General features: G+C 36.1%; 3 protein-coding genes and 1 pseudogene across 4 annotated transcripts; 3 read left to right on the forward strand and 1 right to left on the reverse strand.

The window, feature by feature from the left end:
• The window catches only part of LOC127622451 (protein broad-minded-like), a 53,234-nt pseudogene extending 48,884 nt beyond the window's left edge, over nt 1-4,350 (reverse strand).
• An 81-nt stretch (nt 4,351-4,431) lies between these two features.
• On the forward strand, nt 4,432-14,521 carry LOC127621556 (inactive hydroxysteroid dehydrogenase-like protein 1). The gene is made up of 4 exons (XM_052095207.1): nt 4,432-4,789; nt 9,343-9,794; nt 12,112-12,330; nt 12,430-14,521. The coding sequence occupies exons 1-4, from the start codon at nt 4,570-4,572 to the stop codon at nt 12,499-12,501; spliced, it is 963 nt and encodes a 320-aa protein (XP_051951167.1). The 5' UTR covers nt 4,432-4,569; the 3' UTR covers nt 12,502-14,521.
• Nucleotides 14,522-14,895: 374 nt separating this feature from the next.
• gja11 (gap junction protein, alpha 11) lies at nt 14,896-19,564 on the forward strand. 2 transcript variants are annotated; one of them, XM_052095209.1, is made up of 2 exons: nt 14,896-15,052; nt 18,137-19,564. In XM_052095209.1, exon 2 carries the CDS (start codon nt 18,162-18,164, stop codon nt 19,053-19,055), a length of 894 nt encoding a protein of 297 aa, XP_051951169.1. In that variant the 5' UTR covers nt 14,896-15,052; nt 18,137-18,161; the 3' UTR covers nt 19,056-19,564. The 2 variants fall into 2 exon arrangements, with proteins under 2 accessions (XP_051951169.1, XP_051951168.1); XM_052095208.1 differs by lacking the exon at nt 14,896-15,052 and adding an exon at nt 16,177-17,412.
• A 1,106-nt stretch (nt 19,565-20,670) lies between these two features.
• Nucleotides 20,671-24,085, forward strand: gja13.1 (gap junction protein alpha 13.1). Its single transcript, XM_052095211.1, has 2 exons — nt 20,671-20,828; nt 21,532-24,085. The coding sequence occupies exon 2, from the start codon at nt 21,554-21,556 to the stop codon at nt 22,421-22,423; it is 870 nt and encodes a 289-aa protein (XP_051951171.1). The 5' UTR covers nt 20,671-20,828; nt 21,532-21,553; the 3' UTR covers nt 22,424-24,085.
• Nucleotides 24,086-24,411: the final 326 nt, after the last annotated feature.

The following is a 24,411-nucleotide window of genomic DNA, read 5'->3' on the forward strand; positions in this document are numbered from 1 at the left end:
TGCTGTAGTAGCCATGCTGAACGACAACAGTTTGACATCAATTTGAACTGTATGCTGATAATTTGAGTAGAGATTGATCTCTGAAACAAAATATGTTGAATGTTTTCTTGAAGAAACTTGGCTCACCATAACATTTAATGGAGAAGAGGAAAATGTTTTTGCAAAAAAAATCAAAAGACCTTATCATGTGAAAACAGTGACACAGTGTACACAACACATGCAACACACTCCTACATAATGTGGGATTCAGCAGTTAGAGGAACCGGTCATGGCCACAAGATTGCACCTCTTCTGTGGAAACAGGCAATTGCTTGATAATATTACTCCTAATAGCTCCACTTTAAGCTGTTAAGGCACATAACTAAGCGCTTACACTGAGCTCAGGATCAGAGTCGGTGAGCATAGCGGAGAGGTTTCTGCACAAGCCATTCCAGCTTTCATAGCTCAGAACATCAGAGGGAGGGGCATAGCACAGAGACTGCAGGGCTTCCCAGCATATCTGAAATTAAACACAAAGATCATCCTGAATTCTCTGACTGAAAATGGCCGACCAATCCTAATGAGTTTATAAAAAACTATGTGAAGAATTTAGTGTTGTGTTAAAGGGGTGTTCCGGGATCAATACAAGTTACTGTTGAAGTCAGAAGTTTACATAAACCTTAGCCAAATACATTTAAACTCAGTTTAACACAATTCCTGACATTTAAGCATAGAAAACATTCCCTGTCTTAGGTCAGTTACGATCAATACTTTATTTTAAGAATGTGAAATGTCAGATTAATAGTAGAGAGAATGATTTATTTCAGCTTGTATATCTTTCATCACATTCCCAGTGGGTCAGAAGATTACATACACTTTGTTAGTATTTGGAAGCATTACTTTTAATTGTATAACTTGGGTCAAATGTTTTGGGTAGCCTTCCACAAGCTTCTCACAATAAATTGCTGGAATGTTTGCCCATTCCTCCAGGCAGAACTGGTGTAACTGAGTCAGGTTTGTAGGCTTCCCTGCTCACACGCTTTTTCAGTTCTGCCCACATATTTTCTATCGGATTGAGGTCAGGGCTTTGTGATAGCCACTCCAATACCTTGACTTTTTTGTCCTTAAGCCATTTTGCCACACCTTTGGAGGCAAGCTTGTGGTCGTTGTCCATTTGGAAGACCCATTTTCGACCAAGCTTTAACTTCCTAGCTGATGTCTTGAGATGTTGCTTCAATATATCCACATAATTTTCCTTCCTCATGATGGCATCTATTTTGTGAAGTGTACCAGTTCCTCCTGCATCAAAGCACCCCCAAAACATGATGCTGTCACCATCCAGAGGTACACCTCCAATTCAGTACACCTCCTACCGGAAGCTAATTGGCTAATTGCCTAAAGGCTTGACATCATTTTCTGGAATTTTCCAAGCTGATTAAAGGCACAGTTACTTTAGTGTATGTAAAATTCTGACCCACTGGAATTGCGATATAGCCAATTAAAAGTGAAACAATCTGTCTTTTAACAGTAGTTGGACAAATTACTTGTGTCATGCACAAAGTAGATGCCCTAAACGATATGCCAAAACTATAGTTTGCTAATATTAAATCTGTGGAGTGGGTAAAAAATGAGCTTTAATGACTTCAACCTAAGCGTATGTAAACTTCTGAATTCAACTGTAAGCTCTATCGGCAGCCTTTGTGGTATAATGTCAAATTGTCTGTTACGTCAGAAATAAAATTCAACTTGTTCCTCAGTTAAAAAATAAAATGGCTCATGCACTTTGAGGGTTTAAAAGCAGAAAAGTGAAGATTGCATTTTTGTTAAACTTTAATTCTTTCTTAGAAAAATGTGTATTACTTGAGCTGTAATGTTGTCTAAATCTTATTTTTTGAACTGAGACTACTATTCTAGGTGGATGAACTTCTAGGAATTATTTCTCTATGTAAAAAGTCATTTTCTTTCATCCTTACGTTTATCATGTGGAATTGAATGAGTTTACCAGATTTACGTGGTCATGACATGAGGTAATATATTGGATTATAATTTTGCATAGAAAGATTTGGTAAGTGATTCTATCACACTAGTCTCTGATAACATGTATATTGTTTAAATATTGTAGCTATACTTTTTAATAGTATGTATTTTTAGGTTTATTGCATTGCCACGTTTACGTCCAATGTAAGTACTCACTGTAAAGATTATTGTTTATTTTCAAAACTAAAGGAATGCAGGGAGTATTCACTTTTAGCGGTCGTCATTTCCTATTTCTTCAGTTGCTCTTTCTCAAATGTAATGATCAGTGATTCGACAACCAACATGATGGTCTGTATTAGCGTCTGCATCATCTGTTTATACCTGCAATTAAAAAATAAATAAAAATGTAATCTTCATTCAAGTCACATGATACATCCTAAACTGCTAGCATGAACAGCTTAACTGTACTGGGAAGGTAAATAAATCAATTTCAGTTTTGAAATACATCTGATCAAACTACTTTCATCATTGGACTGATGCAGATATTTTTGCATCATAGTGAGAAAGCATACTATAAACAGTTTTATCAATCGCACAAAAAGCACATGGTGGTATTACTTTTATCATTTCAGATTTAAAAGATTTCTGATTAATTTCAATGCATTAATGGAGATATTTTTCATCATGCAGTGAAAAACCATTATCCAAAAGTGATTTAGGAGCCATTAAGACTGTAGGCATTCTTGTCAAAAAACAAAAACAAATCTAAAATAGAATAAAACACAGTGTTCTTTATTGCTTGAAACAGCATATAAAAAAACATGGCACACCTGCACAAAATGCTGAAAACAGCATAAAACAAAGAGACTTGGCACAACGACAAAAATTCAGTGCAACACTTACAGTTCTATCAGTATGTCTGTGCTCTCTGGGAACCAAAACTATGACCTTGGCGTTTTTGCCGCCATGCTCTAACAGTTGAGCCAACTTTAAAACATCTTGTCACATAAAGAAACACATGGTAACAGGAATCATAAAACATGCATACTGTTTGGACTCCTTTGTCCTTTTTTGTAATGGCATGAACAAGGGTGTCCAAGGGTGAACCGACCTTACTGCATGACCTTTGCCCTTGATCAAATTCTTGTCCTTGGTCTTCAATAATGACTACCAAGCTGCTCTCCACATACTCCCGCAGATACTTCTCAAACTCATAGCTAATAAACAGAGGGAGGACATAAAAACATACAAAACAGAAAATGCAATCTGCTTTCACACGTACTGGAAGAGGCAGGTCTCTCACTTGTGAAAGTTCTTGTCAGTTTCCTCCAAATGAAACAAGATCTCCTCGGCACATTCCACAGATGTTGCTCCTGAGATTCTCTCTTTGACACTTTTTTGGAGTTCTCACAGCAGGCACTGGAGTTCTGCCTCATGAGACATCACTCTACAGGGGGTGTGATAAACTCTTTTCTAAAGATCTCCTGCATAGAGTGTTAAGGGAGATGTGTTTAGTAACAGTACATGGGTGTAGTATACATGCATTGAGTAGATAGACGCACTTTATTAATTAGATAAGGAAATTGCACAGTAACAGCAATCAGAGCATTTCACAAAAAAAAAAAAAGAAATTCCACAATTTTTAACCACCTTTTTGCCTTTACTGGTTCAGCATATTATAGCATGCCACGAATATTATATCACACTACAGGACATGTATTTCATGTCAACTGCCTATTGGAGACAAAAAATGTGCTATACATACAAAGAATAAAGAGAAGTAACTTATCCATAGAAGATAAATCATTATAATTGCTAAAGATACAATAACAATTATGTATGTATATGTATTACATATTATATATCCATACATTCATACATCGGAGTATTAAATCAAAGGCAAGTAAATATTCAGATATTCAATAATGACTCCCAAGCTGCTCTCCACATACTCCCGCAGATATTTCACAAACTCATAGCTAATAAACAGAGTTCCTCCTTAGCAAAGCTACATTTAGTATACGCATACAGACCATTTTAAACATTACCCGTCCTATGTTTAGGTCATACAGGAGTTGACCAAGTAAATTAATTGCACTGCCTCCATATCATTAGAAATAATAAAAAAAAAAATTGACGTTTATTAAAGCACAGAGTAATAATTAAGTAAGTTTAGCATCAGTTACTATCAGCCGTTTCTATGGAAATAAGCCCAGAGTAGATGAGGCGTTCGCAATACCGTTTATAAAGCATCCGTTTTATACAGATATAATCCCGTGGCACAACAATATGAATATATTCCGTGTCTAGCAACGATCTGTCACCAAATAATGTTAAATAAATAATTTAAAAACAAAAAAAAACAGACGAAAATTTGATGCTTGTTTATGTGGGACGCTGACTGAAGTCACCTGGGTTGGTCACGTGATAGACTCACGTCACTTGATTGTTTATTTTCCGGGTTTCGTCATTCACGTGTTACAGCTGGACTGAAGAGGAGAGACCTGGTGAAATATTGTTCATATTGGGGTTAGCAAAAACATAACTGGGCCAGCTAATCCTTTGAAAGTAAAAAGTTATTTTTTTCCTCCCCACATTTTGTGTAGAATTGTGATGGCCGCGGTCGACAGTTTCATGCTTTTGTATAGAGAAATTGCCAGATCATGCAGTTGTTATGTAGAAACACTGGCACTGGTGGGTGCATTTTACACAGTCAGCAAGGCTGTTGTATTTGTGAGGGACTGTTATAGCCTGATAAGACATCACATTATTCCTCGTCTTGTCTGCCATAGAGATCTGAGTCAGCAGTATGGACAATGGGCTGTCATTTGTGGTAAGTTAAAAATTAATTACTGATTAATAATTTATAATCACCTGTTTAACTCATTAAACCCAATCTAATGGTATGGTGTTGCATATATACAATCCCTGAGCTCTTTATTAGTATCATTATGGTACTGTATATTCTGTGTATAGATACATTATACACTGGCGGCCAAATGTTTGGAATAATGTACAAATTTTGCTCTTGTGGCATACAGCTGATCACAATGTATAGTCAAGACATTAAGAATGTGGAAAATTTATATTACAATTTGAAAAAAAAATGTCAGAAGTTCTTAAGAAGTAGTTTAAAGAGTTCTCATCAAAAAATCCTCCACGTGCAGCAATGACGGCTTTGCAGATCCTTGGCATTCTAGTTGTCAGTTTGTTCAGATACTCTGTGACATTTCACCCCCACACTTCCTGTAGCACTTGCCATAGATGTTGCTGTCTTGTCGGGCACTTCTCATGCACCTTACAGTCTTGCTGATCCCACAAAAGCTTAATGGGGTTAAGATCCATAACACTCTTTTCCAATGATCTGTTGTCCAATGTCTGTGTTTCATTTCCCACACTATCCTTTTTTGTTTTTGTTTTTCTTTTTCTGTTTCAAAAGTTGCTTTTTCTTTGCTATTCTTCTAATAAGGCTGCACCCCTGAGTCTTCTCTTTAATGTTGTAATGAACGCATCATCTGAAACATTAAATACACAACCAAATGGAATTTAAGCACTTAATGAAAACCTAATCTAGTAGCAAAGGCTCTCTATTCCAACACAGTCTTGTATTTCATTTTGCTTACAATATACCCTGGCAGCCAAAAGTTTGGAATAATGTACAGATTCTGCTCCTATGGAAATAAGTCGGCCACTTCTCACGCACCTTACAGTCTAGCTCAGGGGTTTTCAAACTTTTTAATCACAAGGACCCCCAAATATGATGATTACATTCTGGGGACCCCCTTACCTAAAATATAAAGGTAACTATGTATTTTTGAATAAATAATTGTATATAATGTAAAGACATATTTAAATTCATATTACAATAAACGTAAATATGAAATGCTGTTTCAATAAAAATTTTCTTTTATTATTTGGCAACTCACTATAGCCAAAAATAATTCTCACAATTAACAATTATATGTACCTTCTGTAGTTTTTTGTTTTTTTGAACACTTAAAAAATATATACATTAACTGAACAGGGTACATTTTTTCACAGTATTAATGCACTGGTAGATGAAAAGTTAAACCTGAAGGGCAGCATTTGCATATTCAAACATGTGAATCAAACTAAACACCACCACATTCACTGATTCAAGATGTCCTAATGGGATGGATGAGCCTGGTGGCTTCTACACAGTTTGTCAATTCGTGGTTTCATTTTAGTGAGAGCCAGGCGCATGTCACTTTCGACCTCCAGACGGGCCCCGTGCTTGGACTGAAGTACTTTCAGTGCTGAAAATCCAGCTTCACACAAGTAGGTTGTGGCAAATGGTAAAATACACTTTATTGCCTTCTCAGCAAAACAGTGTAGTCCTTTCTCACAGACATCCAAAACTCTGACAGAGGAAGGCAGGGGAACTTTGTTTTCATCTCTCCCTCATTTGTCAAATCAATCAGTTGCTCTTGGGCTGCTAGATCCAGATGAGTGCCAATTCCTGGTGCAAATGGGTTTCTAACATAGTCCAGGTGGGTGTTGTTCAAATCTGGGAAATATTGTTTAAAATAGCCCTGAAGATGTGACAGGTGAGACTGGATTATGGGTGTGATGTTGTCAGCAGTGGAGGAGATGCACTCCTGGTTATAGAGAGGAAACATTTCTGTAACTCCCTCTTTCAGTTTGCATTCTCACAGAGATAATTTTTGCGTGAACGCGCGCACCTTATCTTGTGCGTTCAATATGTGAATGTTGTGCATGCTCTGATTGAGGACAGTGAGATGCTGGAAAAAATCTGCCATGTATGACAACTTCAGTATCCATGAGCCATCTTAAAAACAGCTGGCAAGCTCTGATTTTTCACCAGAGAGAAACTCTCTCAGCTCTTTGCGCAGCGCATACACACGATTTAACACAGCACCACGGGAAAGCCAGAGTAAAGCAGCAAGCTCTCATAATCAGCACCCATTTCTTTGCAGAGTAAACCGAATAGTCTGTGTTTCAAGGGGTGTGATTTTATATAGTTCACAGTTTTAACTACATCCCTCAGCACGTGATGCAAATCATCATCAATGTGTTTGGCCACAAGAGCCTCACGGTGAAGCATACAGTGTGTGGCAACAGCATTGGGGGCTTTCGCTTTGATCAGGGTCACCACACCACTGCGCTTACTGGTCATAGCGGCAGCACCATCAGTGGACACACCAACACACCATGACCATTCTGAATTGACCGTCATGAACTGATCCATCATATTAAATATGTCCTGCCCTGTGGTTCTGCCTTCAAGAGGTCTACAAAAAATAAGTTTCTCGATAAATTTGTCCTGCCCGAGGAAACTAATGTAGACCATAAGCTGTGCTTGATTTGCAACATCAGTGCTTTCATCCAACTGCAGTGCAAAATATTCACTGGCTTGCACTTGTTCTAAAAGCTGCGAAGCAATATCATTGGACATGTCTCATATGCGTCTGCTCACTTTATATATTATATAATAGTGCTGCACGATTAATCATATCGCAATCGCGATGTCAGCCTGTGCGATTATATGACAGAAAAATGCTGCGATTATATTAAATAAATAAGTGCATGTGTGGACGTGACCGCCCATTCTCTTGAGAGCTGTTTGCCCAGTTTCTACACCGCTAATAAAGATGACAAGTCGGTCTCCGTTTAGGGAGTGGCACGTGTGAGCTTCCGGTGTGCAGCGTGGAAATCAGGTGAAGATGGACGCCGAGCAGACCGACACTGAACTGGTGGCCAGAAAAAATAACACAGATCATAGCTTGGCGATATATCTTTATTTCATCCTTAATTAAAGTTCATATTATACAGGAGTGTACCATGTAAATAAACACAAACTCCAAAACTGTCATTCTCGGTGCGGTCAGAGCCGCTTCAACCAGTTGCAGAACAGACACAATCTGAGCGGGAGTCGAGACCGGGAGAGATATAAAGTTCTGCCGGGTGATGCGCACTCTAACACGGAGACGCTCGTCTCTCACCCCTGCTGTCTGCAGCTTGCAACGTGTAGCATCATTGATGAGATCATCATCATAAGATCACTCATGTGTGAAAAATAACACTAAAATGTCAACAACAATAAAATATGTATATGTATATATTGGTTTTGGATAGACAAGATTGGCAAATGCTTATCAATAATACTCTTATGTCTAAAATGTCAACAGTTTTCATTGACTAAAACTACATTAAAAAGCCCAGTAAGCCAAACAAAACAAAGCACAATTACAGATGTGTTTGCGAGTGTCACGCCATATGACAAGTCTTCACAGAGATATAAAGAGACATGATGCACCGTTAGCAAAGTGGGATTTCAGAAAATGATCCACACACTGGACAAGAGGTACCAGCGATAACTAGAACTTTTTAGAAAGAGCATTTGGAAATACCAGTTGGCCATTTAAAAAATAAAAACACAACAGCAACAACAACAAGAGTTTTAGTGGTTTGAGTGAACCACACTTTTATATCCAGTTTCCTTTTCAAAAGAGTTTATAGAAAGTACATGTTACATCCTGATTAAATGTCCCTGTTTGTTTGGACAATCTTATTTCATTAAAATTTGTATGTTCTTTAATTGTTCCATTTTATTTAAGTGTAATATTGAGAAAATAACAAATGCAGTAATGCAAAGATGTTATTATTTAATTTTGTAAAACTATTTTAATTTGGAAACACTGCATTTATAGTTGTTGTTGTTGCTAGTTTGTATGTTTGAGTTGAGAAATACACATTTCAGCATTATCAGTAATCTATTTGTGCATTTTCCTTGATAACCAAGCAAGTTGACTCATGTTACCATATGTTTATAATATCGCAATCGCATATATATATTAGCATCTATAATCACAATATGACATTTTCCCCAAATCATGCAGCCCTTATATATATATATATATATATATATATATATATATATATATATATATATATATATACTGTATGCAGGACTGTGCAAAATTTTGGGCAGTTGTGAAAAATTAAAAGTTGGGATGTTTTCAAAAATATTCCATGAATAATTAACTTCATACATGGAAGTTACTTCATAACTTTCATAAAAAACTTAATTACAATTTTCCACAATTCTATGTATTTAGGCTGTCTCAATTACTTATGTCTCCTAATGTAATTCCAGAGTGACTCAATGATATTGAGATCTGGGCTCTGTCAGGGCCATACCATCTATTGCAGGACTCCTTGTTCTACTTCTATTCAGTTTGCAAAAGGAATGTTTGGGAATCTAAAATTGAGAATGTCTAATGAAACATTAAAGCAGAAGATATAACCCTCTTAAGACAAATGTTTTTTATGTCACAGTACCATAAACCAATCAACTTGAATTGACAAAAATGTAACCTATTATTTTTTTTTGTTGTTGCATAGGTGCTTCAGAGGCAGTAGCAAAAGCATATGCAGAAGAACTGGCCAGACATGGCATCTGTGTGATTCTGATCAGCAATGACATCAGTAATGTGGCTGACACTGCCAAGGCTATCACAGACAATTACGGGGTAGAGGCCATTCTAATTGAGGCCGATTTCTCTCAGGGGCCATCTGCCTGCAAACCTATCAAAGATGCTATCTGCGGTAAAGACATTGGATTCATCATTAACAGTCTGGATGGGTCTCTGAGTCTAGACCTCTCTCAAGACTTTATTGACCTCTCTGAAGCTAGAGTGTGGGACACTATGAATAGAAATATAGTAGCTGCCACACTTGTAACCCGCCTGGCACTGCCCACTATGGTAGAGAGTGGAAAAGGAGCAGTGGTCAACATTTCCATTGGGGGCTGTTCACGTCCGACTCCTAGAAAAGCTGCCCTCTCTGCATTTACGGTTAAGTTTCACATTACCCACAATGCACTTTTACCGGCATTATGGCTGGGTTATACAGGTGAAACTCAAAAAATTAGAATATCGTGCAAAAGTTCATTAATTTCAGTAATTCAACTTAAAAGGTGAAACTAATATATTATATAGACTCATTACAAGCAAAGTAAGATATTTCAAGCCTTTATTTGATATAATTTTTATGATTATGGCTTACAGCTTATGAAAACCCCAAATTCAGAATCTCAGAAAATTAGAATATTGTGAAAAGGTTCAGTATTGTAGGCTCAAAGTGTCACACTCTAATCAGCTAAACACCTGCAAAGGGTTCCTGAGCCTTTAAATGGTCTCTCAGTCTGGTTCAGTTGAATTCACAATCATGGGGAAGACTGCTGACCTGACAGTTGTGCAGAAAACCATCATTGACACCCTCCACAAGGAGGGAAAGCCTCAAAAGGTAATTGCAAAAGAAGTTGGATGTTCTCAAAGTGCTGTATCAAAGCACATTAATAGAAAGTTAAGTGGAAGGGAAAAGTGTGGAAGAAAAAGGTGCACAAGCAGCAGGGATGACCGTAGCCTGGAGAGGATTGTCAGGAAAAGGCCATTCAAATGTGTGGGGGAGCTTCACAAGGAGTGGACTGAGGCTGGAGTTACTGCATCAAGAGCCACCACACACAGACGGGTCCTGGACATGGGCTTCAAATGTCAAACGTCTTACCTGGGCTAAAGAAAAAAAGAACTGGTCTGTTGCTCAGTGGTCCAAAGTCCTCTTTTCTGATGAGAGCAAATTTTGCATCTCATTTGGAAACCAAGGTCCCAGAGTCTGGAGGAAGAATGGAGAGGCACACAATCCAAGATGCTTGAAGTCCAGTGTGAAGTTTCCACAGTCTGTGTTGGTTTGGGGAGCCATGTCATCGGCTGGTGTTGGTCCACTGTGCTTTATTAAGTCCAGAGTCAACGCAGCCGTCTACCGGGACATTTTAGAGCACTTCATGCTTCCTTCAGCAGACAAGCTTTATGGAGATGCTGACTTCATTTTCCAGCAGGACTTGGCACCTGCCCACACTGCCAAAAGTACCAAAACCTGGTTCAATGACCATGGTATTACTGTGCTTGATTGGCCAGCAAACTCGCCTGACCTGAACCCCATAGAGAATCTATGGGGCATTGCCAAGAGAAAGATGAGAGACATGAGACCAAACAATGCAGAAGAGCTGAAGGCCGCTATTGAAGCATCTTGGTCTTCCATAACACCTCAGCAGTGCCACAGGCTGATAGCATCCATGCCACGCCGCATTGAGGCAGTAATTAATGCAAAAGGGGCTCAAACCAAGTACTGAGTACATATGCATGATTATACTTTTCAGAGGGCCGACATTTCTGTATTTAAAATCCTTTTTTTTATTGATTTCATGTAATATTCTAATTTTCTGAGATTCTGAATTTGGGGTTTTCATAAGCTGTAAGCCATAATCATCAAAATTATATCAAATAAAGGCTTGAAATATCTTACTTTGCTTGTAATGAGTCTATATAATATATTAGTTTCACCTTTTAAGTTGAATTACTGAAATTAATGAACTTTTGCACGATATTCTAATTTTTCAAGTTTCACCTGTATGTAATGATAAAAAAAAATATATATATATGTATATGTGTGTGTTCATATTTATATATCTGCTCTGAAAATACTTATATATGATTTAATTTTTTTGATTTTTCCCTATTTATCTATAACCATAATTTCAACCAAGTGGATTCAAAATGTTTAAATGCAACATGTAAAATACTCACTTACTAAAAATAATCAAGGGACATTTTCTGCGCTGTTTTTTACTACATAAACAGAAGGAAGAATGGTTTTATTTATTGTTAAAAAAGTAACATTAGTAGTTCCATACATATATTTTAGTGAATCATTTTAATACATGAAAAATGTAATACAGAGATATTTTTGAGTGTTGAAGCAAACGAATCGGTGATCAATTCATAAAAAAATTTACTCTGAAATGATTCACAGAATTAAATAAACTTACCAACTCTATTGCCATTTTTGCCACTGAAGTCCACTACCTTATTAAAGCATGTTTGTCTTTAGATGTTAATATCTGTTATCTTAATCCTCTCATTCCTGCAAATCACAAATCTAGTTTAGTAACACACTCTTTATAATACTTAATGGCCAAATAAGAAGCACATTTCAAAATCATTGCATATTGTGAACATTTATATCAGCCAGCCCTAACTGCCACACAATGGAAAATTTTTCAACACGTTGTTTTACTTTGTCTTCTGATTCTATTGAGTTTTCTATTCCCCATAGGCCTTTCTTGATAACTTCAGTTGTGCGCTAAATTATGAATATGGTCATCGAGGAATCTTCGTGCAGAGTTTGCTGCCTTTTAGAATTGCATCTCAAAGATCTGATGGCTCCGGTGTTGCTGGCTGGCTGGTGCCAAGTCCTCAAGTATATGCAAGCCATGCTCTTTCAACCCTGGGCGTCTCTCACAGAACTACAGGATACTGGCCTCACACCATGCAGGTACAAAAAGCATATTCCAGTGAATTTATTCTGAGTGAAAAGCAGAACTCCTCTAGAGAGCACAAGTTTTAGTGCATCATTGTTTCATGTTTTTTCTAGTTTCGACTGGTGCAGTGCATCCCAGAGTGGGCATGGATACTGGGATCTCGTGTGTTCACACAGGCCATCTGAGAGGATCTCTTGCTTTCGATGTGAAAAACTTCCTGGTTCTTGAAATTGGTTTTGTAGATTTCAGTTTTATAGTGACCAGACATTACATTTGACCATCATTGTACATGAATGATGAAAGTGTGTTGAAACCACTCACTCTTTACCCTATCATACTGAGTTATGAGTTTAAGACCTCAGAATTTCAGTATATTTGTTTGCACAGTATGTTTGGTAGAGTTTTCAAAGTGGTTCGGGTCATGATTTTAAAACTCCATTAGACTGGTAATTCTATAATGTTTTTGCACTGTTGTTTTTTAAGCTTTAATCCACAATTTATATATTTGCAAAGATCATATATTTAAAGGAATATTCTGGGTTTAATAAAGTTAAGTTCAGTCGAGTGTAACACAATCATGTATTAACATTTTCTGGGTAAAGTTATAGCAAATTTTACGTCTTTGTTGTACGATGTAATGTCAACAAATCCTAAAATGACTGTAAAAATTACAATTTAAACTATTTTACAGCTCAAATAATACATGATGTTTAACAGAATAATTAATATAAGTTAACTATAATGAACAATAGTATAAGTTAACATTAACCAAGATTAATAAATATGTAAAACAATGTTCATTGTTGGGTCATGATACCTAATACATTAACTAATATTATCTTATACAAATTTATTGTAAAGTTTTACTGAAAAAAATATATTTAATACATGTATTATTTATTTGAACTACTAGAGTTTTTCGAGTATACTGGCTATACTCTGCAGTGATTTTTATATATACATACACTCACCTAGAACTTTATTAGGAACACCTGTACACCTACTTATTCATTTGATTATCTAATCAGCCAATCATGTGGCAGCAATGCACTGCATAAAATCATGCAAATATGGGTCAGGAGCTTCAGTTAATGTTCACATCAACCATCACAATAGGGAAAATTGGTGGCATGATTGTTGGTGCCAGACAGGCTGGTTTGACTGGTATAACTGCTGATCTCCTTGGATTTTCATGCACAACAGACACTATAGTCTCTAGAGTTTACTCAGAATGTTGCCAAAAACAAAAAACATACAGTCAGCGGCAGTTCTGTGGACAGAAACATATTGTTGATGAAAAAGGTCAACGGAGAATGGCCAGACAGGTTTGAGCTGACAGAAAGGCTACAGTAACTCAGGTAACCACTCTGTACATTTGTAGTGTGCAGAATAGCATCTAAGAATGCAAACACATCGAACCTTGAGGCGAATGGCCTACGACAGCAGAAGACCATATTGGGAACTATTTTTAGGACCATACTGTTCCTAATAAAGTTCTAGGTGAGTGTATGTATATATATATATATATATATATATATATATATATATATATATATATATATATATATATATATATGTGTGTGTGTGTGTTTTGCATTGTGTAAGCAGTGGTTGGTTATTGCATTGTTACTCATTTAGCAATTGAAACTATGAAATCATCAATAAAAAGCCTACTACAATCTAACGTTTTGAGGAAACTTCGTTTTACTTTGATATATCAGTGTTCAGCACTTACTGTTTAGTTAAATATAGTAAGCTATTGTGTTGGATTTGCTAACTTCAGTGAAATAATTTTTTATTAGTTCAGTCCAAGAACTTAATGTGTATATATATTTGTTTTGTTGTAGAAACTCTAGTCATGTTGATAGCCTGTGCTATCACAAATGCTGGGATAAGAAGGTCAAATGTGGCGTCTAAACTTGCCAAGAACACATAACACACTCTCCTCACGTAATCTCACTCATATCGGAATTACAAAACGTTAACTGCACTTTTACACTTTGACGAAGCATAGAATTTTTTCATCAATGGATTCTTCTAGTTAAGCCCATTATAAAATCATTTCAGAAGTAGATTCAATTGGAATCAAGCTTTACGAATAACTTTTATACTAAAAAGGAATAGTTAACCCAACATTTATATTTGGTCATTTTCTCACTCTTATGTTGTTCCAAACTCCCCTGACGTTCTTTCTGCTGCAGAACACAAAAGACTATTAGGCAGTATATTAGTCTCCGTCACCATTCACATTCATTGCATCCTTTTCCAAATAGTGAAAGTGAATGGTGACTGAAACTTTCATCTTGTTTCGGGTTCCACAGAAGAAATTAAGTCATACTGTAGGTTTGGAACAACGTGTGTGTGTGTGTGTGTGTGTGTGTGTGTGTGAGTATATAAAGATATCATTTTCAGTTTTGTGTGAACTAAATCTTTAAACTGGTGGTCTACTCATTATTTAGCTTTATTGAGCTGTGCAATGAGCAGGCCTTTGTAACAGAAAAGATAATGTCACGTACACTCTTTAATGAGAAACATGATTGAAAATGTTCTGGTTAAATACTCCAATTCTAGTTGTCAAGGCTGAAAATTGGTTGGAGTCTATACACTGATAGTGTGGGCATTCTCATGTTTGTTTTGGTACACCAGCTGCCTCTTCGATAGAGGCAAGCATAGAGAAATCCTGTTACTTGCATCTCTACTTAGCCCATGTAACTTGCTCTCCGTCTACTCATAGCGGTAAGTGAAAAGAGCCATTTTTTATCATGTATAACAAATTATTTCAAAGGTGGAATGACATAACTAAAGTGCTTACTTAAGATTTTGTTATTTTTTTAAAGATACAATAAGAATACTGGATAATCTGTGGGATGTCCATAAATGCATGCTTAACCGTAAACTTAGTACAGACATCTAATCCTAATTCTGACCTAACCCAACCCTAGTTTATCCACTATACTGATATTGTGTAACTATATAAACTATAAAATGTTGTGTTTTATGATTACAACTCATAAATGAGAACTTATGACATTCATTTATCTGCCAGCAGCATTCCTTATAATCACATACAGGAATCTGATACATGGGCATATATGAACATATTTCCATTTCTGCCATTTGTTAAAGATATATTCTAATGTACATTTGCAAACATGAACAATAAACGTACGCATGTATCCATTCATAGACATGTGTGTGTGTTGTTTATTTGGGAAATTATGTTACATACTCTTTTTGGGGTCACTTGACTGAAATGTTTCTCATGATCTTAAAAACCGTTTGATCTGAAGGTGTATGCTTAAATATTTGAAATTAGTTTTGTAGGCAAAAATATAATTGTGCCAACATATTACTTTATTAAATTTCAAAACCAAAATGTATAAAAAAAAAATAATGTTTTTGAAATGGATGACTTGGACCAAATAATTAACAAAAGCAGCCAATAAGTGGCCAGTATACATGATAACTCCTTCAGTGCTGTTTAAAAAGAATCCCAGGGTGATACCTCAAGAAATTGATTGAGAAAATGCTGAGTACATTTCTGCAATGGTTGGCTACTTTGATGATGATGCTAAAATATAAAATAGATTTGACTTATTTTGGATTTGTTTGGATTTGGATTCACAGCATAATTACCGTAGATCAGTTTCTGTTATTCCATAGTTTTGATGACTTTACTATTATTCTAAAATGTAATTATATATATTTTATATATATATAAAAATAAAGAATGAGTAAGTGACCCTAAACTTTTGACCGGTAGTGTATATTTTCCCAGTGTTTTGAAATATATGTTACATGTACAGTGTATATGCAAGAACTGTATGTGACTTTTTATTAAACCATAAATTAACATATTTTACATATATGTGTTTTCCATATTTTGCAATATATCAGATTTCTGTATGGTAATCTTCATTTCAAAAGCCAAAGTTAGACTGAAAGCAATGGAAATGTCATTCTTATGCAGATTATGAAAACACATCAAGCTGAGATTAAGTATTGTCATTGTCACTATCAATCAATATCCAGGACCAGAATTCAAATTGGCCCTCATAATCAGAACAAATGTCTGGAACTGCTCTTAAAAATTCTTAAAGGATTACTTCACCCAAAAATGAAAATTCAGCATTGTTTACTCACCCCTTTGTTGTTATAACCCTATATGACTTTCTTTCTTTTTCTTAACAAAAAGGGAGATCTTCTGAAAAGAATAGTTCTCAGTGATGTCATACAATGGCAGTTTATGGTGACTACCTCTACAAGATTCAAAAGAACGCAAAAGTACAATTGAAATGATTTATAAATATAAATTATTCCATGAGACTGATGATTGTTATGAAAGCATACAATAAGGTTTGTTGAGAAACAAACTGAAATCGAATGTATTATTTAGTGAATCTGTTCACTGACCGTTGATCTCCTGTGAGCATTCATGATAGGGCACAAGAGCAACATTTCAATGGTGTGTTCAAGCGATATCTCGTTTGTTTATTTAAAAACTGGTCCTCCACAGCAGTAGCGATAACAGAGCACAACACATCCGCAAACAAGACAGAGAACAGACCTTACTAAACATGTCTGAAGAGTTAGTAGTCGAAGAATTGATGCATTTCTATGTCTTTAAAAAACTGTTTTGGACCGGTGCAGTTCACAGCTGGCGGAGTTATGGAAAATAGAAAACAAGCAATCGACAAAATGTTGCGTCGTTCATCACTGCTGGTTAGGACAAAAACTATACATACAATATACTTTTTATCAAGTGTCGTTTCCCGTCAGTTTAGGACATGGTGAGACTGTGGCTGCCTGTAGCCTCCTTTATGTTTCTGTTTGATTTCTGAGTACTCCGTTCAAAAAATCAAGGCTGGACATAGAAATGCATAAATTCTTCAACTACAAACTCTTCAGACATGTATAGTAAGTTCTGTTCTCTGTTTTGTGTGCAGCTGTGTTGTGTTCTGTTGTCGATATCACTATGGAGGACCAGTGTTTTAGATAAACAAAATTAGTTTTCCCTTGACTGCCCCATTGTCATGAGGGTCTGCGTGAACTGTTGCTCTCGTGCCCTTATCATGAACGTGCACAGGAGATCAACGGTCAGTGAACAGTTTAACTAAATAACACATTAGATTTTGCTTTGTTTCACACCAAATCATATCATATGCTTTCATAACAATCATGAGTCTCATGGACAAATTTAGACTTCTGAATAATACTTTTGAATTCTTTTGAAGCTTGATGAGGTGTTCACCATAAACTGCCATTGTATGACATCACTGAGCACAATTTTTTTCCCCAAATTCTTCCTTTGTGTTAAGAAAGTAAATGAAGTCATATAGGGTTATAACAACACAGGGGTGTGTAAACAATAATCAAGTTTTCATTTTTGGGTGAACTATCACTTTAAGTAAATTTGTCGCATTGAAATTAATGCAACAATTAAAATAAGAAGGATTTTACGAACGACACTCAAATTCATTCTGCTTGTGTTTTATGAATGAGTCAGTGATTGTGTAAAAATATATGAAAACAAATTAGGCCTCATTCATGAAACAGAAGCAGAAGACATTACTGTGTAAATAGTTGTAAATCCATTCTTGCGGAAATTATTTTTGGAAATTGAAATATAATTGAATTCAGAATGCAAGAATGGTTTTATGAACAATTTACACAAATTCATTCTGCTCGTTTTTTTAATAATGATGTCCAATATGTGCAATGTATGTGTTAAAATCATATAAAAACAATATACATTTTTTATTTTTTTCTCTCTCGTGTTGCTACTGAATCACTCTTTATCGACCTAATCTTTATTTTCAGGAATTCAGATAAAGAAAACCTAAAGATGGGTGAATGGGACTTCCTTGGGAGACTTCTGGATCGAGTCCAGACACACTCAACAGTGGTGGGGAAAATCTGGCTCACCGTCCTGTTTGTGTTTAGGATTCTAGTCCTCGGCGCTGGTGCCGAGAGAGTCTGGGGTGATGAGCAGTCAGACTTCATCTGCAACACGGAGCAGCCAGGTTGCGAGAACGTGTGTTACGACATAGCATTCCCCATCTCTCACATTCGCTTCTGGGTTCTGCAGATAATTTCCGTGTCCACACCAACTCTAGCCTACCTGGGCCATGTTGTCCACGTCATACATGTCGAGAAGAAAGTCAGAGTGATGTTGAAGAAAGAGCTTAAGAACGAGCAAATCAGCCTATTCCTCAAGAAAGGCTACAAACTCCCTAAATACAGCAGCGACAATGGGAAGATCAGTATTCGAGGGTGTCTACTAAGGAGCTACATCCTGAGCTTGCTTTGTAAGATACTTCTTGAAGTTGGGTTCATCTTTGGACAGTACTATCTGTACGGCTTTACTCTTCAGGCCAAATACGTTTGTTCTCGTTTTCCATGTCCTCACAAGGTGGATTGCTTCTTGTCAAGACCAACCGAGAAAAGCATCTTCATTTGGTTTATGTTGGTGGTGGCCTGCATCTCTTTACTCTTGAATGTCATTGAGATCTTATACCTGTTTGTCAAGAAGATCAACGAGTGTCTTAACCAAAAACAGGGCTATACCGTCACTCCTGTGACCCTGGATGTCAAAAGAAAGGACAAAAATAAAGATCAGGTGATCCAAAACTGGATGAATCATGAGCTGGAGCTTCAGAAGAGGGAACTTGGCAATGAGGCCACAAAAAGTGTGGTGTCAGAGGACAACAGAGCTGACATGCTAGAGGTCCATATCTGATCAACAAGTCTCTGTACACAAGGTCTTTCACACGGTCAACTTAAGCAAACAGCCATTGGACCAAGTGACTCGTGTCTTGTTGAGGCGCCCCAATCCAACATCTGACAACTCCCATGCTTGCTGTTTTGACCTTGAGAATTTCCATTGAAGTTTCATACAAAGTACACTTTACATTGACCCTTTGTTTAACAAATCAATACTGCACTGCTGAAGTGTTTTGTTTTTAATTTTAGTCTGAAATCATACTGCTGTGTTTTGTTGTAGAAAATTTCATGTCAAACTTCAAAATTGTGTTATGTAAACTGTTTTTGTCAATTGTTTCACTTTTATAAAGCTGATAAAATTTTGATTTAATTTAGTTTCTATTAAAAAAATGTCCTTTTGTTCTTTAGAATTTAGGTTGAAGTTTCATATAAGTACACTACACTATTGATATTACATTAACTAAAACGTCTGCTGTTCTCGTTTTTTATTTTAGTCTGAAATCATACTTTTGAGTTCATGTGTATAGCAATAAATGTCAAACTTCAATAAATGTCAAACTTCAAAATTGTGTCTTGTTAACTGTTTTACTGTCAGTTGCTACATTCTTCAAGCCGATTAAATATAAATATAGATTTAATTTAATTTCTGTTCCAAAATCTTTCTACTGTTTTGTACTTTTGTAGAAATCACAATTAGTGTTCAGATTAACCACTTACAATGGAAGTGAACAGGCCAAACAGTAAACTTTAAAAAACTCACTTTTTCAAAACTATAGCCACAAGACAAAAACTATTTGGATGTTAACATGATTTTAGTGTGATAAAATCACTTACAAATCATTTTGTGTAAAGTTGAATCCAGTTCTACAACTGTGTTGTCATGAACACATAATGCCGTAAACCCTAAAACCCTTAAAAACAACTATTTAAACAACTTTAAATTTAATACACAATGCTTAGCAGAATAATTAATGTACCTGTAAGTGCTTTTATAAAATTATAAGCTTCATATTTCTGCACTAAAACCCCCCAAAAATTGGCCCCATTCACTTCTATTGTAAATGCCTCAATGTAACTTTTATCTTGCCCTTTTAAAAAAAATGTTTTGTGGTTATCAACATTATGCTGCAAATTCAGTTTTTTTGAACCCGGAATAATCCTTAAACAAATTAAAAATACTGTATATTGCTGAAAAAGTTAGCTGAAAATATCCTATTTAAATTTTTCATTTTAGCCTAAAATCTTTTGCTTTTAATTGTAATGCAAGGTTCAATAAACCTCAAAATTGTGTCATGAAAACTATGCGTTTGTCAACTGCTACACATTCAACAAGCTCATTAAATAAAAATATTGATTTAATTTAGTATGTTCCAAAAAAAGAGATGGTCTATTTGTAGTTGGGAATAAGAAGAAAGAAATAATAATAATCAAAATAATAATAATAATAATAATAATAATAATAATAATAATAATGACATCAGCAGAAATACATCTCCATAAACGTCAATATATTACTTAATAGCTGATGGACGTTTATGTTTAATTAGGGTCAGAACACTGAGCATGGTACAAACTGTATTATTCTAAGGACCTTTCAATCATTAATGTGACACTCCTCTACATGCGTTCAAGATCCAGTCATTTTCGTCTGCTTACCCTCAGACAACGTGACAGACGGGCATATTCAGCAATTACACAAGCAAAGCCAAAAAATCAAGGTTCAGCTATTGTTGGCTATCACTTGGTATGTGGCTTGGTTTCTATCAGGAAGAGGTGTACTTCGCTAAAGGTAAGCTGTACATCAATAGTTCATATTCTTTTCACTTACACATTTTTCAAGTTAGTCTACAGAGTAATGCGATGTTTGTGCCAACAGAGGTGAATGTTTAAGAATAATTAGAATGAATTCAAATTAGAATGAATCAAGACTGCAATCATGCCAAATGCCCAATTAATTACAGCTAATTAACAAGCTTTCTCATAGTACTGTACAGTATCTCTAAAGCATGAGAAACAAGTTCTTCGTTGCTTAAAAAAGAGCTTGTTTTAAACCAAAATTTGTTCTCTTAAACACTTACCAGTAGCCAGATATATTTCTCATTCCATGATTCAGATCTAAGACGATAAAGTTGTTTTCTAATGCTATGCAAACCTTTATATTCTGTATCAATATTTGCTTTCTTTACTTGTGCTTGTCCATATGTTCATGTATTACAATGAATAATGTACTAATCATGTTTCTTATAGTCCTTGATTCTGTGTTCTTGTTTAATCTACGATTTGCTTTTCTTTATAAAAGTTTTTGGACTCAATAATAACTAAACTTGTCTGAAGGACTTATTCATTATTTATTAAGTCTAATAATTGTTCAGAGGTGGTCTTGGTATGCTTTTAATGAAGACAGTCCTTTAAAAGCTTATTGATTAGATGAGATATAAAATGGACTTTGCCTATCACCTGCTCTCCTTCCCTTTCCCTGGCTTTTTTTGTAGGAACGTCTGAGCATCAACAAACATGGGAGACTGGGGATTTCTCTCGGCTTTGCTAGACAAGGTGCAGTCTCACTCCACCGTCATAGGCAAAATATGGATGAGTGTTCTCTTCATCTTCAGAATCCTGGTGCTAGGAGCGGCAGCCGAGAATGTATGGGGTGACGAACAGTCTAGTTTGGTCTGTAACACATTGCAACCTGGTTGTGAGAACGTGTGCTACGACTGGCAGTTCCCTATCTCCCACATTCGCTTCTGGGTCATGCAGATCATCTTTGTGTCCACTCCGACCTTGGTCTACCTCGGTCATGCGGTGCAAGTCATTCACCAAGAAAACAAACTCAGGGAGAAGATACAAATTCTTGGTGAGGGCCACATGTTGAAGACACCTAAGTACACAGACGAAAGTGGCCACGTCAAGATTAAGGGGAATCTGCTTGGCAGCTATTTGACCCAGCTGTTCTTCAAAATCATCCTGGAGACTGCTTTTATTATCGGACAGTATTATTTATATGGGTTTATTATGGTCGCTAAATTTACTTGTTCCCAATCCCCTTGCCCCTACACCGTTGAATGTTTCATGTCCCGTCCCACAGAGAAGACCATCTTTATTATATTTATGCTGGTGGTAGCTTGTGTGTCTCTTTTATTGAATGTAATAGAGGTGTTCTACCTGTTGTGCACCAAGGTGGGATGTCGGTCAAACAAGCGACAGACTCGTAATATTACTTCGGCTAAAAATCCTGCCAGTCTTTCGTCTTCTTGGCAGCCGAAGTTGAGCTCTGAGGACGCCCTGAAGCAAAACAAGTTGAACATGCAGTTCGAAAGTGGCCAGAGTCTTGGAGGAAGTTTGGATGGGGCAAAAGAGGAAAAACAATTCCTGGCAGACCATTAAAAGTTAACTTTTGTATCCCAGAGATTCAGGACAAGTCCACACTAATCCATTTAAGTTTTTGTTTTCCAAAGTGAGGTGTTGTGGAGAGCGTTTTCAAAAGTCTTCATTTTCGATGGAGGCAAACTCTTTTGTGTGGATGAGAGGAATAAATGCAGCAAAATGTATGTGTTTTCAAATGAATACCTTTTAGTGTGGACGTGGCCTCAAATAAACCTTGAAATTGTACAAATTCTAGTAGGTTTTAACGTCCCTATGATATCAAAATTGGCATCAAAAAGAGGCTTTGTGGCTTTTAGTCCATGTCTGGTAGCTTTGAGGTCATCGATATGCTAGTGTACTCCTAACAGTTGACAAAAAAGTACTTTTAGCAGATAAATACGCATTTAAAATGCACAGTATCTCCCTTTTGGGAAAATGGACCAAAATTATTAATGACTCATTCTGCACTCCAGGCCTGGTTCCAGATCAAAATCACTGAGGGTGCTTCTGAATTTTGTGGGGGTGCTCTAGTAGTAAAAGTGAAGACACAATAAAGCACCATCTGTATAAAAATGGTTCCAAATATCAGGCTTTTAGTGAACACTAGGAGGTACATTTTTTCACACATAAACTAGGCTAACATTTAGTAGTATGAAGACATTATTAATTAAACAATTGAAATAAAAATATTATATTGGGCATGGATATGTTTCTAACTTGGTATATAACAGGGGAAGTAAAACCAAGAAAATTAATAATAGAATGAATTACACATAACTTTTATTAAGTCTTTAAGGAATGAAAGAATGAAACAGCAGGCAAACGATATTTTTATGTAAGAACAATTCTGACATGTGAATGTAAAAATTATTTTTGATGATCTATAAATAACACTGCCTTTGTTCATAGATGTTTTGGATAAAAAAAATTACAATGATGCAACGAATAGCTATGTTTTCTACATGCTGCATGAATGCAGCGATGTATAAAGACGTCCGCAGTTAAGGGTGCTTTAACGTCCATTTGAGGGTGCTTAGCTTATTTTGCCCAATCAACTGCTTTCTAGAATGAGAATGCCCCTCCCCTAATACCAACTGCCTCTGGCTAGCAAGTAGCAAATCATGGTTAATGGCTGTGATGCATCTAAAAAAAACCTATAGGCAATTTAAAGTGTGCCACCCAAAATACCTTTTTCATCAACACAGGAAAGAAAACTGTGCTTGTGAAGTGACCTCTTGGGGTCTTTAAGAGGAAAATCTCTCCATTTATTTTTTTACTTATCGTACAGTATTTACTGACACACTTGATGAAAGAAAGCAGTGATTTTATACCCCTGAGACAGATTGCATTATTAATTTGTTTTTTTTTGTGATTGCACAATGCATGTTTTTACTTTTAATTGGATGGTTTTGATATATTATGTCAATAAATACTTAGTGTTATATGATGTATATTGAGTAAATATGTATTAAGAGTCACTGAGTTACTTAAGCACTGCACGCATGTCTTGTTTGTTTTGATGTTGTCATTTTCATTTTTTCCTCCACATTCATTTGTTGCAATTTAGACAAATTATAGTGATGTTTATTCTGATTGTAAACTCCATCAGAACTGGTTTCAGTGATGTTGAAGAGCAGAATGTAGGACAATTTCCTTGTTTGAAATAAAACTTTTGAAAAGAAACCGATTTCTTTATCATGAGTATCTCCATTTTAAAGTGAACATTTTTTTTTGTTTGTTTATTAAAAAACATATATGATGGTGCCTTCTGTGTTGCCAATAAATATTGTGAAGGGATCAATGGAAAGGAGGAGGCGAGAACCGGCTTGACAATATAAATAATAGTTTTAATGATAAACTTAAAAGACAAACACACACACACATCTCTCTCTCTCGTCGCGCCACCGTCTGTCATTGGCCTTTATCCCTCTCGGAGGCTTAATTTGCCTGATAAGGGACCGGGTGTGTATGATCACGGCCCGGCCCCGCCCTCCACCCTGCCACAAATA

This window comes from Xyrauchen texanus, chromosome 28 (assembly GCF_025860055.1).
Source record: "Xyrauchen texanus isolate HMW12.3.18 chromosome 28, RBS_HiC_50CHRs, whole genome shotgun sequence".
NCBI lineage: Eukaryota > Metazoa > Chordata > Actinopteri > Cypriniformes > Catostomidae > Xyrauchen > Xyrauchen texanus.